This window comes from Bombyx mandarina, chromosome 12, assembly GCF_030267445.1.
Source record: "Bombyx mandarina strain Sakado chromosome 12, ASM3026744v2".
Classification (NCBI taxonomy): Eukaryota; Metazoa; Arthropoda; class Insecta; order Lepidoptera; family Bombycidae; genus Bombyx; species Bombyx mandarina.
In genome coordinates this window covers 1,341,757-1,364,654 of record NC_143219.1, presented here as the reverse complement: position 1 = coordinate 1,364,654, position 22,898 = coordinate 1,341,757, and the positions used below count along the sequence as shown (strand labels likewise).

The 22,898-nt window shown below is 37.2% G+C and overlaps 1 protein-coding gene across 2 annotated transcripts; it reads left to right on the top strand.

Annotated features, from left to right (window-relative positions):
* Positions 1-8,707: 8,707 nt before the first annotated feature.
* LOC114243541 (protein FAM151A) lies at positions 8,708-13,646 on the top strand. Of its 2 annotated transcripts, none has more exons than XM_028175061.2 (5): positions 8,708-8,868; positions 11,137-11,238; positions 11,736-11,980; positions 12,271-12,513; positions 13,300-13,646. In XM_028175061.2, exons 1-5 carry the CDS (start codon positions 8,838-8,840, stop codon positions 13,528-13,530), a joined length of 852 nt encoding a protein of 283 aa, XP_028030862.2. In that variant the 5' UTR covers positions 8,708-8,837; the 3' UTR covers positions 13,531-13,646. The 2 variants fall into 2 exon arrangements, with proteins under 2 accessions (XP_028030862.2, XP_028030864.2); XM_028175063.2 differs by lacking the exon at positions 8,708-8,868 and adding an exon at positions 10,719-10,839.
* Positions 13,647-22,898: the final 9,252 nt, after the last annotated feature.

Here is a 22,898-nt window from a genome sequence, read left to right as displayed (position 1 = left end):
GCAGAAATAGGCGTGGCGGTGGTACCTACCCGTGCGGACTCACAAGAGGTCCTACCACCAGTAATTACGTACATTTTTTAGGCAAATGAACATAATATTTCCTGAATTTTTCGGGACGTACCTTCGAGTGCTTATAATTTAAGTATTTAAGTATAGTTTTTTTATAACATAGTTTCAATATTGGCCTTAGTTATTAAATCGCAGCAACGAATTAGTCAGAAATTAATTATTGAATATTGAAATAAATACGAACCTACTTAACATTCGTGAGGGATTGAGCAAAAATTCATTCATTAATCAAACAGTTGTTCGTGTGAATAATATCTCATTTAGAATACATTTTAATACTGATATTTCGAGTTCTATAACAAGTTGCGTGCTATCTTGAAGTAGGTACGCTAATATGAAATTTTATTTAAATAATGCGATAATGATATCATGTATTGTTTAAATTAAAATTAATTTTATACTATGGATAATCCTGATTTATCGCAAACTAAAATTACGTAGTATATTGTGTATGTACGTACGTAGTAAATTTACAAATGTATTGTTAGGTATTGGATACGGCTTCCATAATATGGAAAATAAACAAAATTTTACAAAAACCTAATTTGCTGATTTTACGAAAACTAGTGATCACCCGGTAGTCGAAATTCAACTATAATTATAATTTAAATTATATTTTTGAACATTATTAGGGTTCTATTGTCAAAGACTTTGACTTTATTAATCACAGATTTCGCAAAGGCTACACTTTAAACAAATAATATTAAAGAAATCAATATCAATATATTCTCAACTTGACCACAGACTAACAATAAACAAAATACAATAGTCTTTAATAGTCTATATGAGTGTGTGTGTGTGTCAAATACATGTTAGTTGTGTAATATTTTCTTTATTGGTTAAATGTATTTTTTAAGCATTATTTAAAAAAAATATTAGCACTGTGCACTCCTTCTCTATATTCTCTATAAGTGTGGGAAGTTTCATATTCCTCCGTCCGCGTAATTTTTGTAAAAAGGGGTACAATGTTTTTGCTTCACGTAATAATATAAAGATTTTATCTGCAGTCGCATACTGTAACATATTTGAAATGTCGGAATTAAGGGAATGAAAATAATACACGCGATATTAAATCATATATTTATTTATTTTTCTTTATACGTAAAGGGGATTGCCCACTCTCCATAGTGTGCTAGGCCCAAGATGGACATCAAATATTACTATAAAAATGTACTGATTCAAATTCTTAAATGTATTGGGTATCTAAAAAATATATTGAAATTGACGCCACTATTATAAAAAATATAATAAAAATAAAAACTCGTTTTGAGGTTAATTTTCTATATAAATAAGTGTCGGATTGTGAGATACTTCAAGAACTTTTCTTTTCTTAATGTTTAAGATGTTCCTAATGTATTTTTATCCAATAGGGTATAAAAACACACTTAATTCTTTAAATATCTATATTTTCTTCATCTTCATACACAATTAGTATCATCTAAAAATAGCAAAGGAGAGCATATACACGGTTTTAAATCTCGGTCAGGGTAAAACCACAATTCACACAATGTTTTTTAGTCGTAGTATGAAACGTTATTGATAAAAGTAAAATAAATCGAAGAAAAATCAAAACACATCCATTTTGTACGCAAGCACAACACCACAAGCAGCAAGCGAAGTGTCAGTCAGTCAGATTAAATTCAGTGTTGTCAGTATAAAGAAAAATAATTACATGAAATTCATATATCGATTATTTTTTTAAATAACCGATAATTGATTTATATCTTAATCTTTTTTTTACGAGTACACATTATTTTTTATGTTTTTGTTTTAGTTGTACATATTTAAATAACAATACTAGTAAAGTTTTTTTTATTGCTTAGATGGGTGGGCGAGCTCACAGCCACCCTGGTGTTGCTAAGTGGTTACTCGAACCCACATACATCTACAACGTAAATGCGCCACCCACCTTGAGATATAAGTTCTAAGGTCTCAAGTATAGTTACAAGTTAAAGTCCAATGGGTATGTCTTCGATGTTATTTTATGTGCATAAAATCCATTAAAATCGTTTGATTAATGATAATACTTAAAATGATTTATTTATATGTTTTATTTATATACTCAAAATATTTACTTCATACGTAAAAGGATTTGAAGCTGGCAATATTTTTCCCGCAAAAATAAAAATCCTTGTTTTTTCAATAGAGTTACTTTTTTTAAACTACTTATTGTAAACTATAGTGGCGCTTATTTGCAAGAAAGTAAATGCATATTTATTTATGACAAAATTAATGCACTAAGTATTTTTTCTATAATCTATTGTCCGCTTTGGGCCTAAAATGGGCCATCCCCTTTAGATATTAATGTAAAAAAAATGTCCAAAATTCATATTATTTCATCACAGAACTCGGATATTCAATTAGCCGTAAATTTGAGATTCTCATGCTCAACGTATAACAATGTTAATGATATACAAAATTAAATGACAAAATATGCAACATATCGCTGTGATAATTTTTTTGTACTTTTTTTTGGTATTTATAATATATCTTAAACATTAGTTAGTGTTATCTTTATTGTACATAATTAATTAAAGACATAATTCACTTGTCTATGAATTAAGAAACGACATAGTTAAAATATAAAATAATAAAGATTTATTTATAAGCCAACGCTCTCGTGCGATAAGGAGAATTCATTTGGTTTTGTTGTTTCGTTCGGTAGGTTAGGTGGCTTCAACAAAGGTTTATCATAAAGGAAGTATAATATTCAGAGGCGTTTCAGCTGCCCAAATGACGGCAGCGTTCTCCACGATAATTAAAAAAAAACTAATTTTGAAGGGTAGAAAGTAATTTTAGAAACTTTGTCCCAGGGTGATCGGTTACATTTGTATTTTCATTTGTCAAAAGACAAAGTGTCATTTTATAGGGGTAGTTAAATTTTCAACCAAAAAAGACGAAGATATCATTACCATACAGCCAAATCTTTTATATATTCCGCTAGGGATGAAATGAAGTGAAGCTGATTTGTTTGAGACTGCAATTAATTGGGAAAAAATTAAATGAAACCAGATGATATGGGCATAATGATGGGCAAAGTGGACGGAAAGAGACGTGCTGGGCGAAGAAAGAAGTCATGGCTCCGGAATATCCGTAAGTGGACCGGTATTGCCTCCGTCGAACAGCTGTTCCGGCTGGCTGCTGACAGAAATGAATACAGGAAGCTAACAGCCAACCTTCAGGATTGAAGAGGCACTAGAAGAAGAAGAAGATGATATGGGATGATTTAAAATATCAGTAAAAATGTGGTTATTTCTAAAGACTTCAGAAGGCTTTTTGGAAGAACCCCAAATGGTAGGCGGCTGCTAAACGGTAGGCAGGCTAGGTAGGTTTGGCTGTGGCCTTGTCATTGCAGACATCCCTGAGCGACGGTAACCACTCACCTCCAGGTGGGTTGTAAATAGGAAACCTTTTTTTTTACATTTTGATACATATATTCTCCATAATTATTGGAAGTTGCATAAGTAAAACTTGTGTGTTGTAGCTCTCGCGTTTAATTAACGAAACACAGAAAAAAAACTTATTAATAAGTGATAGAACTAATTTATTTACAATGAAACCAACAAACAAAGACTTTATAATTAGATTCCTTGACGCATAAAAGAGTTAGTGATTTATTTTTTTACCAGTCAAAACGGATTAGTGGCAACCTTGTTCCAGTAGGCATGCTTCTACTAAGAAAAAGTCTGTCATATTATATAATTGATTAATAACTCGAGCAAGCTTTAGGCCTACTATCAGTAACACAGTCTGATGTTAAACTTTTAATGAACACAAAAACGAGCTCCTCATAATACCATATTCCATTTCAATTCTCATGTCATGATCATGTCCTTTAACCAAAATTCACTAAATAAATAAATACTTTAGTAGGTATATATTACAGGTGTCGCAAGGGGCCATTGACCCGACTGCAGCTGATTAAAGTTATGACACATTGTCTGGTGTGCAAAAAACTTTACCCTAATATCTTATATTTGTTCAATAGCATTAGTTCAAATAGTATTAGTTTCGGTAATACATAACTTAAGTTTTTTTTTTTAATTAGAACTCCTGTGCTTTGTCAAGATGTCGTGATTCTTAGACGCCCCGTTGCCGAATAGGTAAGACGTTCGGTACAAATAGCTGTCTGCTTAGTGCGAGTTTTTAACGTTCTCGATAGCGTAAAAGTTAACTCATATTTGTATGAAGTTGGAACAGCGCCCCTAGCGGCAAACGTGGAAAAACGTTCCAACTCCATACAAATTTGAGTTAACTTTTACGCTATCGAGAACGTTTAAAAAAACTCGAACTAAGCACACTTATGTTAGTAGATACCTACAACGTGAGTAACCCTAGAATAATTATAATATTGTTGCAATTAGTAAAAATTATGTTTTATAATTATTTTAACATAATACCAAAACGAATATTCCTAAAAAAACGTTGTAGATTTTACTAAATTGTATTAATTTTATGTTATTTTAATAAAGATATTTTATGTTTCACAAGAAGCCATTATGAATTATAGTTGTAAATAAAAATTTAAATATTCCCTTATTTAACTTGTTTCATTCTGTAATAGTTAATATTCTATAACGTTTTTTTTTGTTTCAGCTTAGAAATGTTCATTCTACATAATAAGTCTCTTGTAAAAACTACAATTATTATTCCTAAAATATTCATAAAAAACTCTACAGCAAACCTATATAGTCACGTCATACTCTATCCATGCTTTTGTGATCAAACTAGTATTGAAATGAGTTTCATACAATACATAGATACTATTGACAAAATAAATATCTTTTATTACACGCCACGCGAAAGTACAACAATGATAATGCAAACATAGAATGGAATTAATAAACTTGAGACCTTAGAACTTATATCCTAAGGTGGGTGGCGCATTTACGTTGTGGATGTCTATGGGCTCCAGTAACCACTTAACACCAGGTGGGCTGTGAGCTCGTCCACCCATCTAAGCAATAAAAAAAAAAACTATCACGTAAACAATCTTTATCACTCCAAAGTTAAATTTGATCATAGTTAAGTTGGAATTGAACAATAATTCTAATGAGTTTTTTTTCCTACTTATGCTGATAGCCTTGAGAGGCTATTTCAGCTTCACCCTAACGTGTATGTGAGCTAACGGGGCTCAAACCGGAAGTGTTGCTAACACGCCCTAGCAAGAACCGTGCTTCGCAGAATCTACCACCGGATCGGAAACGCGACCCACTAAGAAGATCAGGCGGGAAACTCTGTGGGCTGTGTCTATGGGTAATGAGTATAAAGTTCTTTATACCCAATATACTTGACGTACGTACGTATACGTACGTACAGTGTAGGAGTCCAGCTTAAGCGAATATTTGCAAACCAGTTGTTCACAACAAAGTGCTCTGTTGAATGTATTAAAGCTATATACGGTGGTTAAAGGATTTTAATGATACTAGACATGTACTTCTTTTAGTCACCGTCTCCGACCACATCACTTCCTAGCTCCTATTTGTTTATCATGTTGTAAATAATGCGACAAACAAACCAGCAACGCAACGACAAGTATTTTTTTGTGCGAGAAAGCAGAAAGCGGGCAGAAATGGCTGGCAAGGCTTGTTTTATTAATACTATCCCTCCTTCATTGGCTTTGGCCAGTGGCAGTGACGAAAGGGGGGGTGTTAATACGTGGCTTGGCGGCAGGGCATGGCAGCTGACCTCACGTCCGTTACAATAAATTGTTTTCTCTTCTGAATCCCCTATGGCTTTTCCAAATGTGCAGCAGAGGATATTGGAAGCCTGCCTTTCGCTGTTGTAGGGCAATCGGCTTCAACATTGTGAACGACCATTGTGCCAATACTATTGACACCCTTCTGGCTAAGCCCCTCCTGGCTGAGCCTTTCCTCGCCCACCTATCCTCTATGGTGGATTTGGAAAGGCCTCTGGGCCACCAGTAATCCTTCAATCATAAAAAACAAAAAAATTAATTGACACTCTACTCTTCCTTTTTTCTTTACCCAATGGCTGGTAGCCTAAGAGACTATTGCAACTACGCGCAGACCAGATGAACTCACGGGGCTCAACCTTGGATACTCTTTTGATTGACGGCAGCCACCGGTAATTTTCTCTCTGTAGATCCCTGTGACTGCCTAATTTCGTTTGGCCATCATAAATGTAAAATAATACCGTAACCAAGAAATCTTACTCGTTTAAATTCCTCCCATTGGTTCTCTTATTAGCTTAAATTCCTCCTACTGCTTCAGATAACCAGAATACGAAGAAATTCTATGGTTTTCGTATGTTTTTTTCAAAAGACGACCTTAAATCGTTAACGACAAAGCGTTTTTGACATACACTTGTTAATTTTGTGCAAAATCATTCCACACATTTATGTACATTCGTTTGTACGAGCGGACCACCTGACAGTGACACTGTCCATGAACATGACATTGCGGAAATGCTTCCCGTCGCGAGACTTATTATTTTACAGGTTTAACGAATCGTGTCATATGGAATATTTTTTTCTATTTTTATTGCCCTTGTAGACAGAGGAGCATTCGCCCCAGCTAATGGTGAGTGGCTACTGTTGCTAATGGACGTCAGCAATACCAGGGGCAGAGCAAAGTCGCTGCCTACCGTTTAATACTCTCCACAAGCCTCATTTGAAGAAGGACATGTCATAACGCTCGAGAAACACCGTAGAGAGGACTTTATTCCAAAGTCGGATGGTACGTGGCAAAAAAGGTCTCTGGAAGCGCACTGTGGATGGACGCACTGGCTCCAGGTAGTATGGATGAACTCTACTCCGGTGGCGGGCGGTGCGATGGTAAAAACGAGATCCTGGAATCATCTCATACAATTCCTCAGAGCAAAGTAAATAAGTAAAGTGACTAAAAGTAAATAAGGATCTCTGGTTTGAGTATCTCGAAATGCTAAAACTTATAGCTATATTTCCACAAAGCCATATAGGAAATAATCAAGGGCGTTGTCCGTAACCCATATCAAAAACTGGGTCGGATGCCACCTTGAGGGAAGGTCAAAGTCTCCATACTCAACCGGAACGTGTGATTGCTACGCGCTAGACATTTACAAGCAGATTTTTCGTTTTATCGCCTATTAATTTAAATAAAGCGACCGCTGGATGTTTAGGACTGTCTAGGATGATTAGGACGCATCACTCAGATCAGCCTGCGTATCTTATCATCCACTTATTTCTGGTCTTTCACTTGTCCGGTTTACACTGCTGGTAAACCTATTTTCATCATGACTGGATGAAACTACTTTCAGATTTCATTTGATCTCTACTAGTAGTATGGTAGTTAGGATGCATTAGGAAAACGCACCGATTCGTAACACAATTCTGCCTTAATCTGCTGCAAAGTATACCTAAAGAGGTCATAAGTATTTATCAGAAATTCTACGACCTCCTTTCACTGCTAATGACGCAAACTGCAAGGATTCACCGTGAAACAGCAAGAGACATTTTCAAATATGAATCGGAATAAATAAATAAAATATTTTGTTACCCGACAAAAAACGTGACACCAAAGCAACTAACTATATAGATCTTAACAGAGGACGAGATAATCAGAAACACAAGGCAGATAAGTCGAATGTAACGTACATAAGATAGGTATGTACATAGGTATATAGAGATCCATCCGAGTTCATATGATATATATAATTAATGCTTACGTCTGTTTGTATTTGTCTAAAGCATTTTTCTTAACGCAGTCTAGTTTTTATTTATTTATTTTTTATTGCATAGACGGTGGAGGAGCTCACAGCCTACCTGGTTTTAAGTGGTTACCGGAGCCCATAGACATCTATAACGTAAATGCAGCCCCTCACCTTGAGATTTGAGTTTTTAAGGTCTCTCTCAAGTATAGTTACAACGGCTGCCCCACCCTTAAAACCGAAACGCATTACTGCTTCACGGCAAAAAGAGGCAGAGTGGTGGTACCTACCCGTGCGAGCTCACAAGAGGTCACCAGTAAAAAGTTATGTTAGTTTAGTTAAGTTTAATTTGTTTTTCAGATCATTTCACAGTGGATTCGAATAATGATTCTCCGGAAATAAGTTCAGTACATTTTTTTAATTAATTAGCCACAGCAAAAGCTTTAAACCTTGAGGAAACTGTCTCTTCAATGGCTTTAGAGGTACAGTTTCTGGTAAACAAAATTGAGGTAGTTGTTGATGTCAATTTACAACGTCTCACCTGTATAGAAAGCAATAATACTGGCTACAATACCCCACGAGAATCGTTCTCCGTATCTTTGTTACAGTTTTTACTCAGTAGATTTGTTACAGTTACTTTGGTATCGGGGTGAATCTCGTAAATTAACATCGATGGTTCACCGCTAATAAGATTAGCATCACAATGCTTTATACCAAATCCGTAGTTTTATCAGCCCACGGACGGCCACTGTTTGGCCATAGGCTTCTCTCAAGACTCGCCACAAATATCATAACACTGCGATCGCCAACCCGCATGCCAAGCGTGGTGATTATGGCACCAAGCAAACATGGCTGACAAATCCGTATTATCATTTAAAAAAAAAAGTATTATTGATCGAAGAAAAAACACAAACAAATCCGTAACCGCGAGCCAGTCCAGCCCGAACCGATGACGTTCGTCTGCAAAAAGTCCTTGGCTCTTAGATTGGACAATTTACCAATTAACAGGTAGCCAGGGTGCGGAGAGGACACAGAGGACCCGCCATCCTGCCGATAAGTGACGTGCTGTTTCGTGAATACATAGTTCTTTGATTAAAACAAAAAAAATATATTAAATAACAATGTTTCTTGTCATGATCCTGTTTGTCACAGGTAAGTTTCTCTACTTAGGCTATAATGGTCGGTTTTCTTCTCGTGCCTCAACGCTACCGGATAAAGCAATCATTTTCTGTTAAAACCGTTTATTGAACGCTACTTATTATTATTGCATTTAATAATATTATTGAATATAGACACTAAACGGACGCATGTTGTCCTATCAGATATTTATTTTGATCTTAGGTTTTTCTTCTTGAAACAAAAAAACCAAATGAAATACCCTTTTTTTCTAATATTATTACATTATAAGCAGCTAGGGATGTACCGTGACTTGTAAATCTCAAAATTGGGGAAACATATTGAATTTTTTACAGAATGAAAGCAATCTATGTCATTCTCATAATTAATAATCCAATTGATAAATATGCAAAAAAGTTATTTCGATAAGGACAAGAGAAGAACAATTTCTCTTTTCCAATTTTGTTATTATAGCATTTTTTTGACACATGAATATTATGTGTCGTAGGTACTTTAATATTTAAAGAATATTAATAATACATTTGGATTATCCTTTCCTGTTCACTAACCTCTTACAACACATTTTACTTTGATATTTTACAACTTTTGATGTTAGTAAAAACTGAAACACACATTATTTCACTTTGGAAACTTTCGTAAGAATGAATATAGCAGATAAATATATTTTACTGTAGTTTATTGTAGAATCAAGGTCGGCGTGGGCCGTTTACGAATCTTTTATTTTCTTTGCCTAGATATGTGGACGAGCTCACGGCCCTCCGGGTGTGAAGTGTTTACTGGAGTCCATAGACATTTACAATGTAAATCCCGCCAACCACCTTGAGGCTTGAGTTCTAAGGTCTCAATTTTTTAAATACAACGGCTGCTCCACCCTTCCAACCGAAACGCATTACTGCTTCACGGCAGAATTAGGCAGGTCGGTGGTACCTACCCGTGCGGACTCATAATACATCATACAACCAGTAATTACGCAAGTTATAATTTTGCCGGTTTAATTTTTATCACACGATGTGATTCCTTCATCTTAGAAGACATTCGTGAACATTTGTGGATTAGGGATTTCATTACAAAAATATGTACCAACCTGCGGGATTCGAACACCGACACTGTCGCATCGCTTGATCCGAATACACCGAACGCCTTATCCTTTAGGCTATGACGACTTCAGAGCTTTCCTTTGGCATTTTTAATGAATTGAAAACTGTAAATATTCTAAATCTATGCAATACCTAACCGTGAAGGTCATTACGTGCAGCGTCGCTCTTGATGGTTATGAAGTCGATAACTCCAAAGTCGATGTCGATATGTCGATACAATATGGTCGCAATTCCGATCCGGTGGTAGATTCTGCGAAGCACTATTCTTGGCAGGGTTAGTGTTAGCAAATTCTCTCAGCGACGGGTTCGACGAGGACGGTGACCGGTGCTTGCGGTGCCTAAAAGCACCGTTAATGGATCGGGTGGATCCGTATTGACGTGGATAATCACTAAAATTCCAAATATAGAATGTGTACTAAAGTACCCTAAGTAATAAATTCTTGAAAATCTATACTTAGTATTTTGAGTTACATACTGTTGTTATTTAATATGTTATTATACCATATACTCAAGTTTCGCGTTAGCACAAAATTAATGAATTTCATTGTGATATTCCACTAAAAAGGTTCCATCATGCAGTAACTAACGCCATCTCTTGAGAGAAATATTCAACAATTTGTTCTTTAAAACTATTACGATTCTGAATCTTTTATTAAAGTATTTGTATAAGTACAAGTGTTTGATATTATTTATTTATTTGAATTGAATAATATGATTATATTAAGAAGTATTCTTACCTTGGAATGTCATCGTTTAAATCTAATCTGTGATATGTGGATTGGCTGTCAAACTATAGTGTAATCTATATATTTTTAAGATTCATTTTTACGTGATTATCTTATTTAGATTTTAATTTTGATTAATGAAGAACATAAGGCATTAGATTCAGGTACTAACATCTCAGATTTATTAAATACTTGGTTTATAATTAAACGGACGAATATCAATGTGAGAACGATTTTATAATGAAAACGTTATTTTCTTATCGTTCACTGCATACATGACGGTGACTCACAAATGGTTTATTTAAATTCAGTAGAATAATTGACAGATGAAAATGTTGTCAGTGTTGAAAAAAAAACGTACTAAGAAATTTTCACTATTACTTTTTAAATGCTATGTCGATGCTTAATAATGGTAGCAATTCTCTCAGGCTTGCGATGATGTTATTAATTAACAATTTTAGCTACATTCGTGACCTGTGAAGAAGAAACTATGAAGAACTTAACAACAGTTACTTGGGCGCACGCCGTCAACAACAAAACATATTTGGAAGCTGCCTTAGCAAGTAAGTTTATGACATACGAATGGAATCAGATCAAGCTCAATTTCAAACTGCATTGTTGCGGATGCTATACTTTAATCATTTGATTGTATAACTTGTTTCCATAGGCTTCATCTTATTTACTGTGTAAGCCATTAAGGCAATAAATAAAATGATTTAAAAAAAATATGGACAAGTTCGAAAGTTTTTATTCTATTTTATCTATTGTGCAAATACAAATTGACAACTAATAATTGTCTGAACTATTTCTAATGTAATAAATGAACATGTTAGTTTGTGGCCCATGTAGTATAAAGTATTTATTTTAGCTCATAGTGGAAGTGAATACCGCCACTAGCTTGAGACGAATTGATTGATATGGTCAATTGTAATGGAATACAGATAAGCTCATTCTTTGTTTGCTTGGTGGCAGGATTAACCAGAATGGTATATGTACCTGCTTATAAAATGTTGAATAAGGTGAATCTTAAACTACATGTGCCTTTTGCTTAACATTCCAGGTGAAGTTGCAATGCTAGAAGCCGACATTGTTTTGGGACATCTAACAGGCCACGACGGTCCTCCAATACCAATAATGGCTCATCCTCCAGCAACCACGTCAGATCTGTCATTGGCTGAATTTCTGTCGACGGTGGCACAATATAACAACGTTAATAATAAACAGAAAGGAGTTAAGCTTGACTTTAAAAGTATTGAAGTGTTTTCTAAGAGCCAGGAGCTGATCGCTCCTTACAGTAAACCTCAGGTGTGTAGGAGACAAAAAAAAACAGTTTGGCTGTTGTTTTTCGGCATAGAGTATCGTTTACTGTTGTAGATAAACATTTGTGAATGCACAATGACAAAATCATAAATTAGGAACACACTTGTGCCACGAGTAAAGTCAATTTTTTATACCATTACATATATGACGTTAGTAGGTCCTAACTTGCTATGGTACTTTCCATTTATAGAAAGTTAGGATTATATTCGGAAAAAGTCATTAGTGTTATGCAGCCATTTATCTTTTATTCTAAAATGTATTTGTATATTTCATAGGTGACTTTCCCATTATGGTTAAATGCCGACATTCTACCTGGTCCAGTAAAAGCGACAACAACCCCCGTTGATCCCATCAAATTCATAGAAATAGGTGCGAATCATCCTCGCGCTGTGCTATCTATGGGCTGGACCACTAGATACGGTGGTAACATCACCGAGGGGGAGTATACTCCTGAACAAATTGGTTCAATGCTGAGATTAGTCAATGAACAGAAAATCAATCAGACTATCACATTCCCAGTAAGTTTAATTACGTGATCCTATAAAACAATAATGTTTCAGTACAAATTTCGGTAACGTAATTTTTAAAATCTACTTCTAATTAATGAATATCTACTAAATATAGTGTTCTATATAAAGTAGCAACACTGCGAAAACTGTCAAATTTTAAATTTATGGCGCCAAATGCTGACGTGTTTGAATATTTAATTTTTTTTTAATTGTGTTGTAAGAGTACATCATGAGCTGATGTCACCTGGCTAATACGCCCATAAATACTATGAACGCCATTGATGGCATCTATTTTGAAACATGAGATATTTTTTTTTTTTTAAATTAATAAATATGTACTAACAATCACGCCACGTTAACTGGTCCCGTGCTAAGTGCGTAAAGAACTTGTGTTACAGGTACCAGATAACGGAAATAAATGTAAGATTTTTATTATACACATACATATATTTAATATAAATCTATAACCCTGGAAAAGACATTTTATATTTATCATACAAATATCTTCCCTTGGCGGGATTCGAACCCGCGACCCCCTTCTGTAGTGACCATGTCACTTACCACTACACCAGACGGCCGTTAAATCAAAGTCTCGATTATAATTGTATTTTCATTACAAATTACAAATGTTTAAAGTAAAAAATAATATTTAAAATTTCAAACCTTCCCACTGTTTTATATAAGAATTTACACAAAACGTAATCGGCGTATCTTTGAAATTTTAAACGTGGAGTTGAATAATTGAAAAACAAATAGGTACATTATGTTTTTCAATGATACTTTCATATTTCTAAGGTGCGCGCAGGTCTTGCCTGCAATAGTCAACCGGTACTTTTGGACCTGCTTCGGGAGACAGCGTCCTTGAATTCCTCAATGACTGTCTGGTCCAGCGAAGGAGACTCCGTGGAGGTCGGCCGTCTGAAGGCTCTCATCCTGACCGTGGGACTCGAAAGGACATACTTGGACGTACCACACGATCTGGCTGCCAAACTGAACCTACCTTCGACTGATAAAGTCAAACATTAAACATAGCAATTACAAATAAACAATGTATTAAATTTTTCATTAATAAAGTTTCTTTATTCGATTATTTTCTGTCGGCATAACTTTGTAGTTAAAATAAATGATAATTGGTGATATTATTTAACTTCTTTTTAATTTAAAAATGCTGTGAATTCTTAAAAAAATATTATATTTATTTCCTATCATCAAAAGTTGTTGGTAACATATTATTAAGGTTCATTTGATATTATTCTTTAAATTTATAATTATATAATTTTTCATAGTATTTCCACTGTCTGTGACTACTGAGCCAAGGTTCGTAGGTTCAATTTCAAATTTGTTTGATAAACAGATTATTTGTCCTGCATGTGGGATTAGTATCCTAGCTTAGAGTCGGATAAGCATGAGTGATTCTCAAGTTATTATTATTTCTGATGGATACTTTAGTATTTCTTTAATTACCTGTCTTGTCTCTGGTGGAAGGAAGATCTTTGGTAAATTGAAGTCTCCTTTGTACTACAGGTTACTTTAAAAACATCGCGGGGTGGGGGGCTACGAGGGGTGAAAGGCTATTTGGTTGAAGCGACATTTCGCTTATTACGCGACATTTATCTTTGTAATTAAAGTTGCATTTTATTTGGTATCAGCATCAACAGTTCGATGTTTTTAATCGAACTTCAATTCACCCGTCGACATGTTTTTGTCATATTATTTTCTTTGTGCGATCAAGATTAACTGTTCTGTCGATTCTTAGATATTTGCGAAACTTTTACTCGAACCGAACCTTACACATTTGCGGGAAGCGAGATGCCACAAAATGCAAGTTTCCTGTGTTTCTCAAGTGTGGGGCGCACTGAAGTCGACCGGACATGACAGGCCGTGACTCACCGTCCGAGTTTACTTTACCGTGTCAGACTAGGAAACTGGGTTACATTAACATCTCATGTAAATTACGTGTTTCATAGTATATTGCTTCGTTTCATGATCATGGATCGGTTGGATTTAGTGATACGACTGAATGCGGTCATGAATTAATTAGAAAGGGCGTAACGGGTAGCCATCAAAGATATTTGACAGTTTTTTTTCCTACCTAAGCTGATGGTCTTGAGAGAACATTTCAGCGTCGCCTTAACTAGTAAGTGAGCTCACGGAGCTCAAAGCTGACGTCGTTGCTAACACTAACCCTAGCAAGAGTAGTGCTTCGCAGAATCTACCACCGGATCGGAATCGCGACCAACTGAGAAGATCCGGCGAGAAACTCAGTGGGCTGTGTCTGTGGGTTAATTTACTCGCCGAACCCTTCGTCGCAAGCGACGGGTTCTATGAGAATTGACAGATGCCTGATTGACGATTATGATATTTACAGCAACACCGTCCGGAAATCGAGCAATTTTACCCACCCGGTGGAAAATGTTCCCTTTGTCGTTACTCCCAAGAATGGGCTCGAAAGGAATAGTCTGAAAAGGCTCCAAGCTACCCAAGCTCACCATGCAGCCTAACCAAAGATCATCCCACAATGGACGGTAGCTAGAGTACTTTCGTTTCCCTGTCCTAATGAAACTGAAGAGACTTCGGCTCAGCAGAGATTGTACCATCCTGTAAAAAAAATTGTATCCCATTATTAGTCTAAATCTACTACAATCTAATGTGCTATATGAAAAGCATTACACAAATGTTACACGCAAAAGCAAGAGGCAACTTTTTTTAAAATTCAATCCCTTTAAGTAATATTATATAGTTTTTAGAATTTAGAAACTTTTAGGAATGCGAATACAAAACGCATTTTCTCTCTATTACTTCTGGAATGTTAAGCTTTTAGTTGCTTTCAGATCGATGTCCCTAAGCCCACACGTCGACTTGTTACACCGTAAAACACGCCAATTTATTTAATGATCATTTAAAGTTTCTTCTGTGGTATGATCTCGGTATATTTTTTGGTAGAATCTTTTGGTTTTACCTAATACATAGTTTAATTATATGTAGTATATTATATTATGTGGGCATTAAAGATTTAATTATTTTGTCCTAAGTAAAAGTCGCTCATTTGTTGTCTGTGAATTGGCCAGGGATCCTCAAGATGAAGCGCACCTCAAGAAAGCTCAACCAATTGACGAAAGACTACCTTCGATTTCCGTTTTTTCTGTCAACAAGGTAGTATACTATATATATAGAATTGGATTGTGTGTTTGCTTCAGAAATAAGCCGGGTGGTGATGCTTACCCGTGCGGGTTGACAATATGCTCTACCAGTGGTAAATGCATATTGCCGATCGCAGTATACTGGTATATCGTTTGTTAACCCCCAAAATACTTAGGGAACGCTGCTGCCCATGTTCCAGTCGCCATTCACCACACCCACAGGGAAACGGGATGGTTTTTCTCTAAGTCGACACCATCAAAATAATAACGACATCTTTTTTTATTTTATTTATTATATTTAGGTTCCGGCCCGGGTCATCAACAAAGAAAGCCACCAAATCCTCCATATTATCTTTGAAGTGGGAGCTTAAATTCCATCGGTATATGTTTTCAAGAAAAACGTGAACGGTGTCATTATATGACCATTCGTAACTACAAACATTAATATTGCATTGCTTCGATCAAAGCGTTTATTGCATCAAAGGATTATGGCAACGAATTCGATTGAATAGTTTCTTTGTAATAAAATATGTTCTTTGATGAAAAATCTCGGAATCGATTACGTTGTCAGGTGCAAGGTGCAGATTAGATGAGGGGATAGGACCAGGAAAATTGTATGTTTGCGTGAAACATAAGTGCGACAGTGAGTCTGTTATGCTTACGATTTAACAGCCCAAAAGATCATCTTGTAATTGTTGTGATTGACTGACTCAATACTCGAGAGGGAGTACAAAATGCCGTACACCTGACTTCTTGAAGAAGGGCATTGAAAGATTACCACTGCGCTGACAGGGACGCATCGATACTATGGGTGAATATTTATTTATTTATTTGTTTATTACACTTCATGTAAAATTTATATTTACCATATTCTGATTGATGGCAGTAAAAATAATTTTAAATGACTTTATCTTTCTATATACTAAACGAAAACTTAGTAGGCAAAGACGACGACCTAATAATATTAATAATAAGCATATAGGTATTAGCGTTTTGTTATCTGTTTTTTTAAAAGTGTCGTTTTTGCAATTGTAACTTATGTGTTTTGAATAGCTATATTAGAACTTTACGAAGGATATCTGGCATGTATCCGTCGAGGTAGGTATGGTAGTTACAGCGTATCGATTTAATAAATTTGGCGTTAATTGCAGCGATATGTAATCGGGATTTATTAATTTATTATGAGTATAGTAGTACATTTAGTTGCTCTTTAGTTGTTAGGTCTGCTTTGGAGGCGCTCGGGCAGCTGTTAGCAAATCCCACCCCTCCTGGCTGATCAAATGCTCACCCATCTGTTTTGGTGAAACTGAAAAGGCCTCCGGGCCACCAGTAATCCTTAAATCATAAAAAAAATAATAAAAAAAATTGTAGTACATATTGTAGGGCTGCCTTCTTATAAGACTTTTACTGGTGGTAGGACCTCTTGTGAGTCCGCACGGGTAGGTACTACCGCCTTGCCTATTTCTGCCGTGAAGCAGTATTGCGTTCCGGTTTGAAGGGTAGGGCAGCCGTTGTAACTATACTGAGATCTTAGAACATATCTCAAGGTGGGTGGCGCATTTACGTTGTAGATATCTACGGGCTCCAGTAACCACTTCATACCAGATGGATGTAAGCTCGTCCACCCATCAAAGCAATAAAAAAAAGACTTTATTTGTACCGGTACCTGTTGAATACCCCGCTGGACCAGAACCAGTCTGCCGGGTCGGGACGCGATACACCGCCAACCGGTTGCTCTATTACTCCTTGGCACCGCGCTAGAGTGCTGGTAGCGCGCCGCACGCTCTCTACCCCCTCAGCTCGCCCCTTGACCTTCACCGAGGGGAAGCCGCCACCTACAGGGGCTGGGATGTACGGGCGTAATCCCTTCTCCGGCCCCCGGACACTCATATAGAAACTGTACTAACATATTTTTTCCTGTTCACTTCTAGTCAGGGTATTAGAGCGAAGATACAACATTGTTATATTGTCATCGGACCTTGATTCGTGTACGAATTTTTTAGTTAATCGGACGTCTTGAAGTCGCCGAAAATGACGTTCAAAGATTCCAAACAATCTAAGCTAATAAGAACGTGTTAAATAGTGCGTAGTGCTATCCTATTTAATTCCTCATCTGCTTTTTAGTATGGCTCAACTTCAATTGCGCGTTTACGTAACTTATAATTTGTAAAAATTACAACCAAATTATTTCATTGTGATAAAATGAAATAGCGCCCGCATATTTGTATTATCGCATCCCTAAATTCTAAAGATATTGTTTCCCGAGACGCGGCTCTTGACTGAACCAGATGTGACAATTAATAACAATTGCCTTGACAGTTTTAGGGGAGACGCGTATCAATTGTTAATGAGGAACACGCTTCTCAAAATACAAAAGTGAATCTAAATTGCTCATCGGATCCCAAGATGCAGTATCCAATTCTTCTAGTTTTAAGAAAAGGAAAGTCAAAATTTGAAATGCACAAGAGCCGAGGTTACCAAAAATGTTTTTTTCTTTCGATATTTAATTGTGGCATCAATGGCTGTTAACAATCTTATGTCTTGAAGTGAGAGAAACAAAACAGGATATTGAAGAATACACTACATACAAATGAAGAATATTAATGTGTAAAATATGTTCGTGCATTGCAAAAACGCCAGCCAGTTCTAACCCTTAAGGTACCGAATTTTCTAAGGAAATGTTCCTACCTAGGTATGCTGATAGCCTTGAGAGGCTATTTCAGCTTCACCCTAACGTTTGTAGGTGAGCTCACGGGGCTCAACCGGAGAGTTGGTAACATTGACCCTAGCAAGAGCAGTGCTTCACAGAATCTACCACTGGATCGGAAACGCGACCCACTGAGAAGATCCGGCGAGAAACTCAGTGGGCTGTGTCCTATGTGTTAGTTCGCTCGTCGAGCCCTTCGTCGCAAGCGACGGGTTCGACGAGGACGGTGACACTTCATATAAAATTTACATTGGCGGACTTAATGCCTAAGGCATTCTCTACCAGTCAATCAAAGGTAGTGCAGAGTAAATAGTGGTAGGTGCAATGAAACATAGGAATGTAGCATCTTAAGTAAGAAAAGGATGTGTAGCATCTTGCATATTTCTGGCGCTTTTTTTTCCTACCTGAACTGGTAGCCTGGATAGGCTATGCCAGCGTAATCGAGCGAGTAGCTGAGTTCTTGGGGCTCTAGCTTGGGGGCGTTTGAAAAAAAAAAAACATGAATTTCGACGCAGATCTTAGTCGTCCGTCTTTCAATGTGAAAACTAAACATGTGTAGTATCGTCACGTATGCACTACGACAGTGACATGACACAACTGCATTCCAACTTAACTGATTTTAATTACTGGTCATCAAAAGAAATGTTACTTTAATTCATTGTTTGTTTAAATGTACGGTAAGCGGGCCCGGCGGTTCGTTCACACAAAACATAACATATCGTCTTCTCGCATTAAAACTGTAGGTATATTCTCAAAACTTACTAAATTTTACAGGAGATTGGTTTTAAAGGTTTAATATAATAATAATAATAATAAGCCTTTATTGCTGTTTTACTTACTAATTACTAACTTAATACATTACTTGATAATAAATTAAATTTAAGTGGTAGGACCTCTTGTGAGTCCACACGGGTAGGTGCCACCGCCCCGCCTATTTCTGCTGTGAAGTAGTAATGCGTTTCGGTTTGAAGGGTGAGGCAGCCGTTGTAACTATACTGAGACCTTAGAACTTATATCTCAAGGTGTGTGGCGCATTTACGTTGTAGATGTCTATGGGTTCCAGTAACCACTTAACACCAGGTGGGCTGTGAGTTCGTCCACACATCTAGGCAATAAAAAAATAAAAACTTATAATCAATTATTCCGTTCGGCGTTCGGTGTGGTTTTAAAAACAGCTTGTCTCTCGACGAAGGCCTCCTCTAAAGATTGCCAATATTCTCGATTTTTGGCCATTCGACTCCAATGCGGGCCGGCTACACTCTTTATTCCATCTTCCCAACGTTTTGGCTGTCTTCCTTTTTTTTCCTGTAGAAAGGTTTAATATATTATATTTTTAATATTAATCATCATTACAACATTAATTTTATAGTTTTTACCAGTTACATTATCTGTCTTTTAAAGTAAGATAAAATTATGTATTAATTTTATTAATAGCCAAAATATAGGTAAACTAAATAAAAAAACTAAAACTAAACTACACTCTTTTGACAGTATTTATGAGAAAAATACTGATGATACCAAATGATTCCGCATATTAACTCAATTTCGAATATTTTTGGAAATTGTACTACACTTTTATTGTGAAAAGACGATATCATCTTTCATTGTTTAATAACGAAATATTGGATATGGATGTTCAATTGCCATACTAAAACTGTTGAGATTTTTTTTTCCTACTAGTTCTGTAGCCTTGAGAGACTATTTCAGCTTCTCCTTGACGTGTAGGTGAGCTCACGGGGCTCAAACCGAAGTGTTGCCAACACTGGCCCTAGCAAGAGCAGTGCTTCGCAGAATCTACCACCGTATCGGAAACGCGACCCACTGAGATTATCCGGCAAGAAACTCAGTGGGCGAAATTTTCAATAGAGAACACAAAGTATATGAGTGCATATTTCAAATGCTTTTACGTACGTAGCTCAGTTCTGGACGTTTCTTTGGGTTTCGTTTATTGGCATGAATTGCGTATGGTATGCATTGTGTTTGAATTATTCAAATTTGTGCGTTAACTATATTTCAGTAAGTATGAAATTCCAACTACCGAAATCTTCATTTAATAATAAATCAAGTTCAAGACGAAAGCTCAAATAGACTTGCAGGCGCGGTCGAGCTTAATAATGAAATTTAGTGATTCAATGTATTAGGTATAATAATATGTAATCTACACTAGGCGCTATTTGTACGATTTGATGAGAACATTTTCCTTAAATAAACGTTAAAGATTACTAAGACTTTTAAAAAACTGCGTGCTTGAAGGATAGGTATTTTTTTAGGTAGTATCTTGTAACCTACCTAGTACAAAGGTCAAATATAGTCGTCGTGGCGTAAAGGATAAGACGTCCGGTGCATCCGTATCAAGCGATGCAACGGTGTTCGAATCCCGCAGGCGGGTACCAATTTTTCTAATGAAATACGTACTTAACAAATGTTCACGATTGACTTCCACGGTGAAGAAATAACATCGTGTAATAAAAATCAAACCTGCAAAATTATAATTTGCGTAATTACTGGTGGTAGGACTTCTTGTGAGTCCGCACGGGTAGGTAACCACCACGCTTCCTATTTCTGCCGTGAAGCAGTAATGCGTTTCGGTTTGAAGGGTGGGGCAGCCGTTGTTACTATACTGAGACCTTAGAATTCATATCTCAAGGCGGGTGGCGGCATTTACGTTGTAGATGTCTATGGGCTCCAGTAACCACTTAACCACTAGGTAGGCTGTGACCTCATGCGTTGACCCATTTATCGAATAGAAAAATAGTTTAAAGAAAGTCCAATTCTCTCCAGTTTAAAGGATGGAATAGCCTGAAGTTCACAAGTTCTTTCTAGTTCGAATGAAAGTCTTTTCACTTCACAATAGTTTATTTAAATATTATAATAAATCAAAAATGAAAATTTTCGGGTGCACAAAAATAAAACTTAAATATGAGATCGCGTGATATTGAGACGTGGTGGCCGAGTTGAAATTGTGCGTGCGTTCGCCGTCAGATCGTGGCTCGACTAGTCGCTGCGACCGAGCGCAAGCGATTTTGTATTTTACAATACGAGTACTGAGTAGGTATCGTTCCTACACTACTCCCCCGCTGAGACCGAAGGTTATTGAGGTCGATAGTAGTCTGGAAAGTGAACGGTCCGGCCTGATCTCGTCTTCATTGAAGGGGTTGGATCAACTGCAGGTGGAATAGTGCTGATGTTGGTGTTCCCCGTTTTGGCATCCTCTTTGGCCATGTGTGCTGCTTTCAGGCGGTCAATGGAAACAGTCGTTTCTCTTTCGTTTGTAAGAATTTTAAAAGTTTTGTTTCCTCTTTCAATGACTTTATAGGGGCCGGTGTATGGAGCTTCCAGTGAACGCCTGACTGCATCTTGCCGGAGAAACACGTACTCTGCCGTTGCCAGGTCTTTTGGTATGTAGAATGTTTTCTGACCGTGTCTACTTGCAGGTTCTGGAGACAGCTTTGCCATTTGGAGTCTGAGTCGCGATGCGAAGTCGGTTATGTCGAGTGCTGGTATGGCGTTGGATGGTACGAAGAATTCGCCTGGCAGTCGTAAGGGTTCCCCGTAAACCAGCTCCGCTGCTGAAGCTTTGATGTCTTCCTTCCATGCGCTGCGGATCCCCAGGAGTACGAGAGGTAGAACTTCCGTCCAACTGGAGTTCTGGTGACATCTAATGGCCGCCTTTAACTGTCGATGGAGCCGCTCCACCATCCCATTGCAGGCGGGGTGATAGGCTGTGGTAGGACGATGCTGTGTACCCAGAATGTTTGTGACGCTGCGGAAGAGCTCGCATTGAAACTGACGTCCTCTGTCCGTCGTGACGCGATGTGGGCAGCCGAAGCGGGACACCCAGCCAGCGACGAAGGCGCGGACACATGCTTCCGCCGTGATGTCTTCGAGAGGGTATGCCTCAGGCCAACGAGTAAAACGGTCGATGACCGTGAGGCAGTACCTAAAGCCACCTGAAATCGGTAATGGTCCCACGATGTCTATATGGACATGAGAAAAGCGTTGGGAAGGAACAGGAAAAGTAGAAGTGGGTGATTGGGTATGGCGGTGGACTTTGTTTTTCTGACAATCTGTGCATTCACTGACCCACTGTCTGCAATCTTTCTGTGCTCCAGGCCAGATAAACCTCCTCGTAACCATTCTTGCAGTGGCTTTTGCACCTGGATGGCTCAGTTTATGAAGCGCGTCAAAAATAGGTTTCCTGAAAGCTACTGTCATATATGGTCGTGGATTTGGTGTGGAAATATCGCAGTAAATTTCCTTGTCGGAGTCTGGTATTTTAATTTTCTTCAGATCTAGTGCTGAACCTTTCTGTAGCAGCTGTTGTAATTCTAGATCCGAGTCTTGTGATGCTGCGAGTGCGGTGTAGTCTATAATGCGACTAATTTCCTCTATGCGGGAGAACGCGTCAGCTACAACGTTTTGGTTTCCTTGGATATACTGGATATCCGTTGTAAATTGGGATATATAGTCCAGATACCGAAATTGCCTTGGAGAGCATTTTTCACGATTATGTGACAGGGGCTTATGATCCGTAAAAACTGTGAATG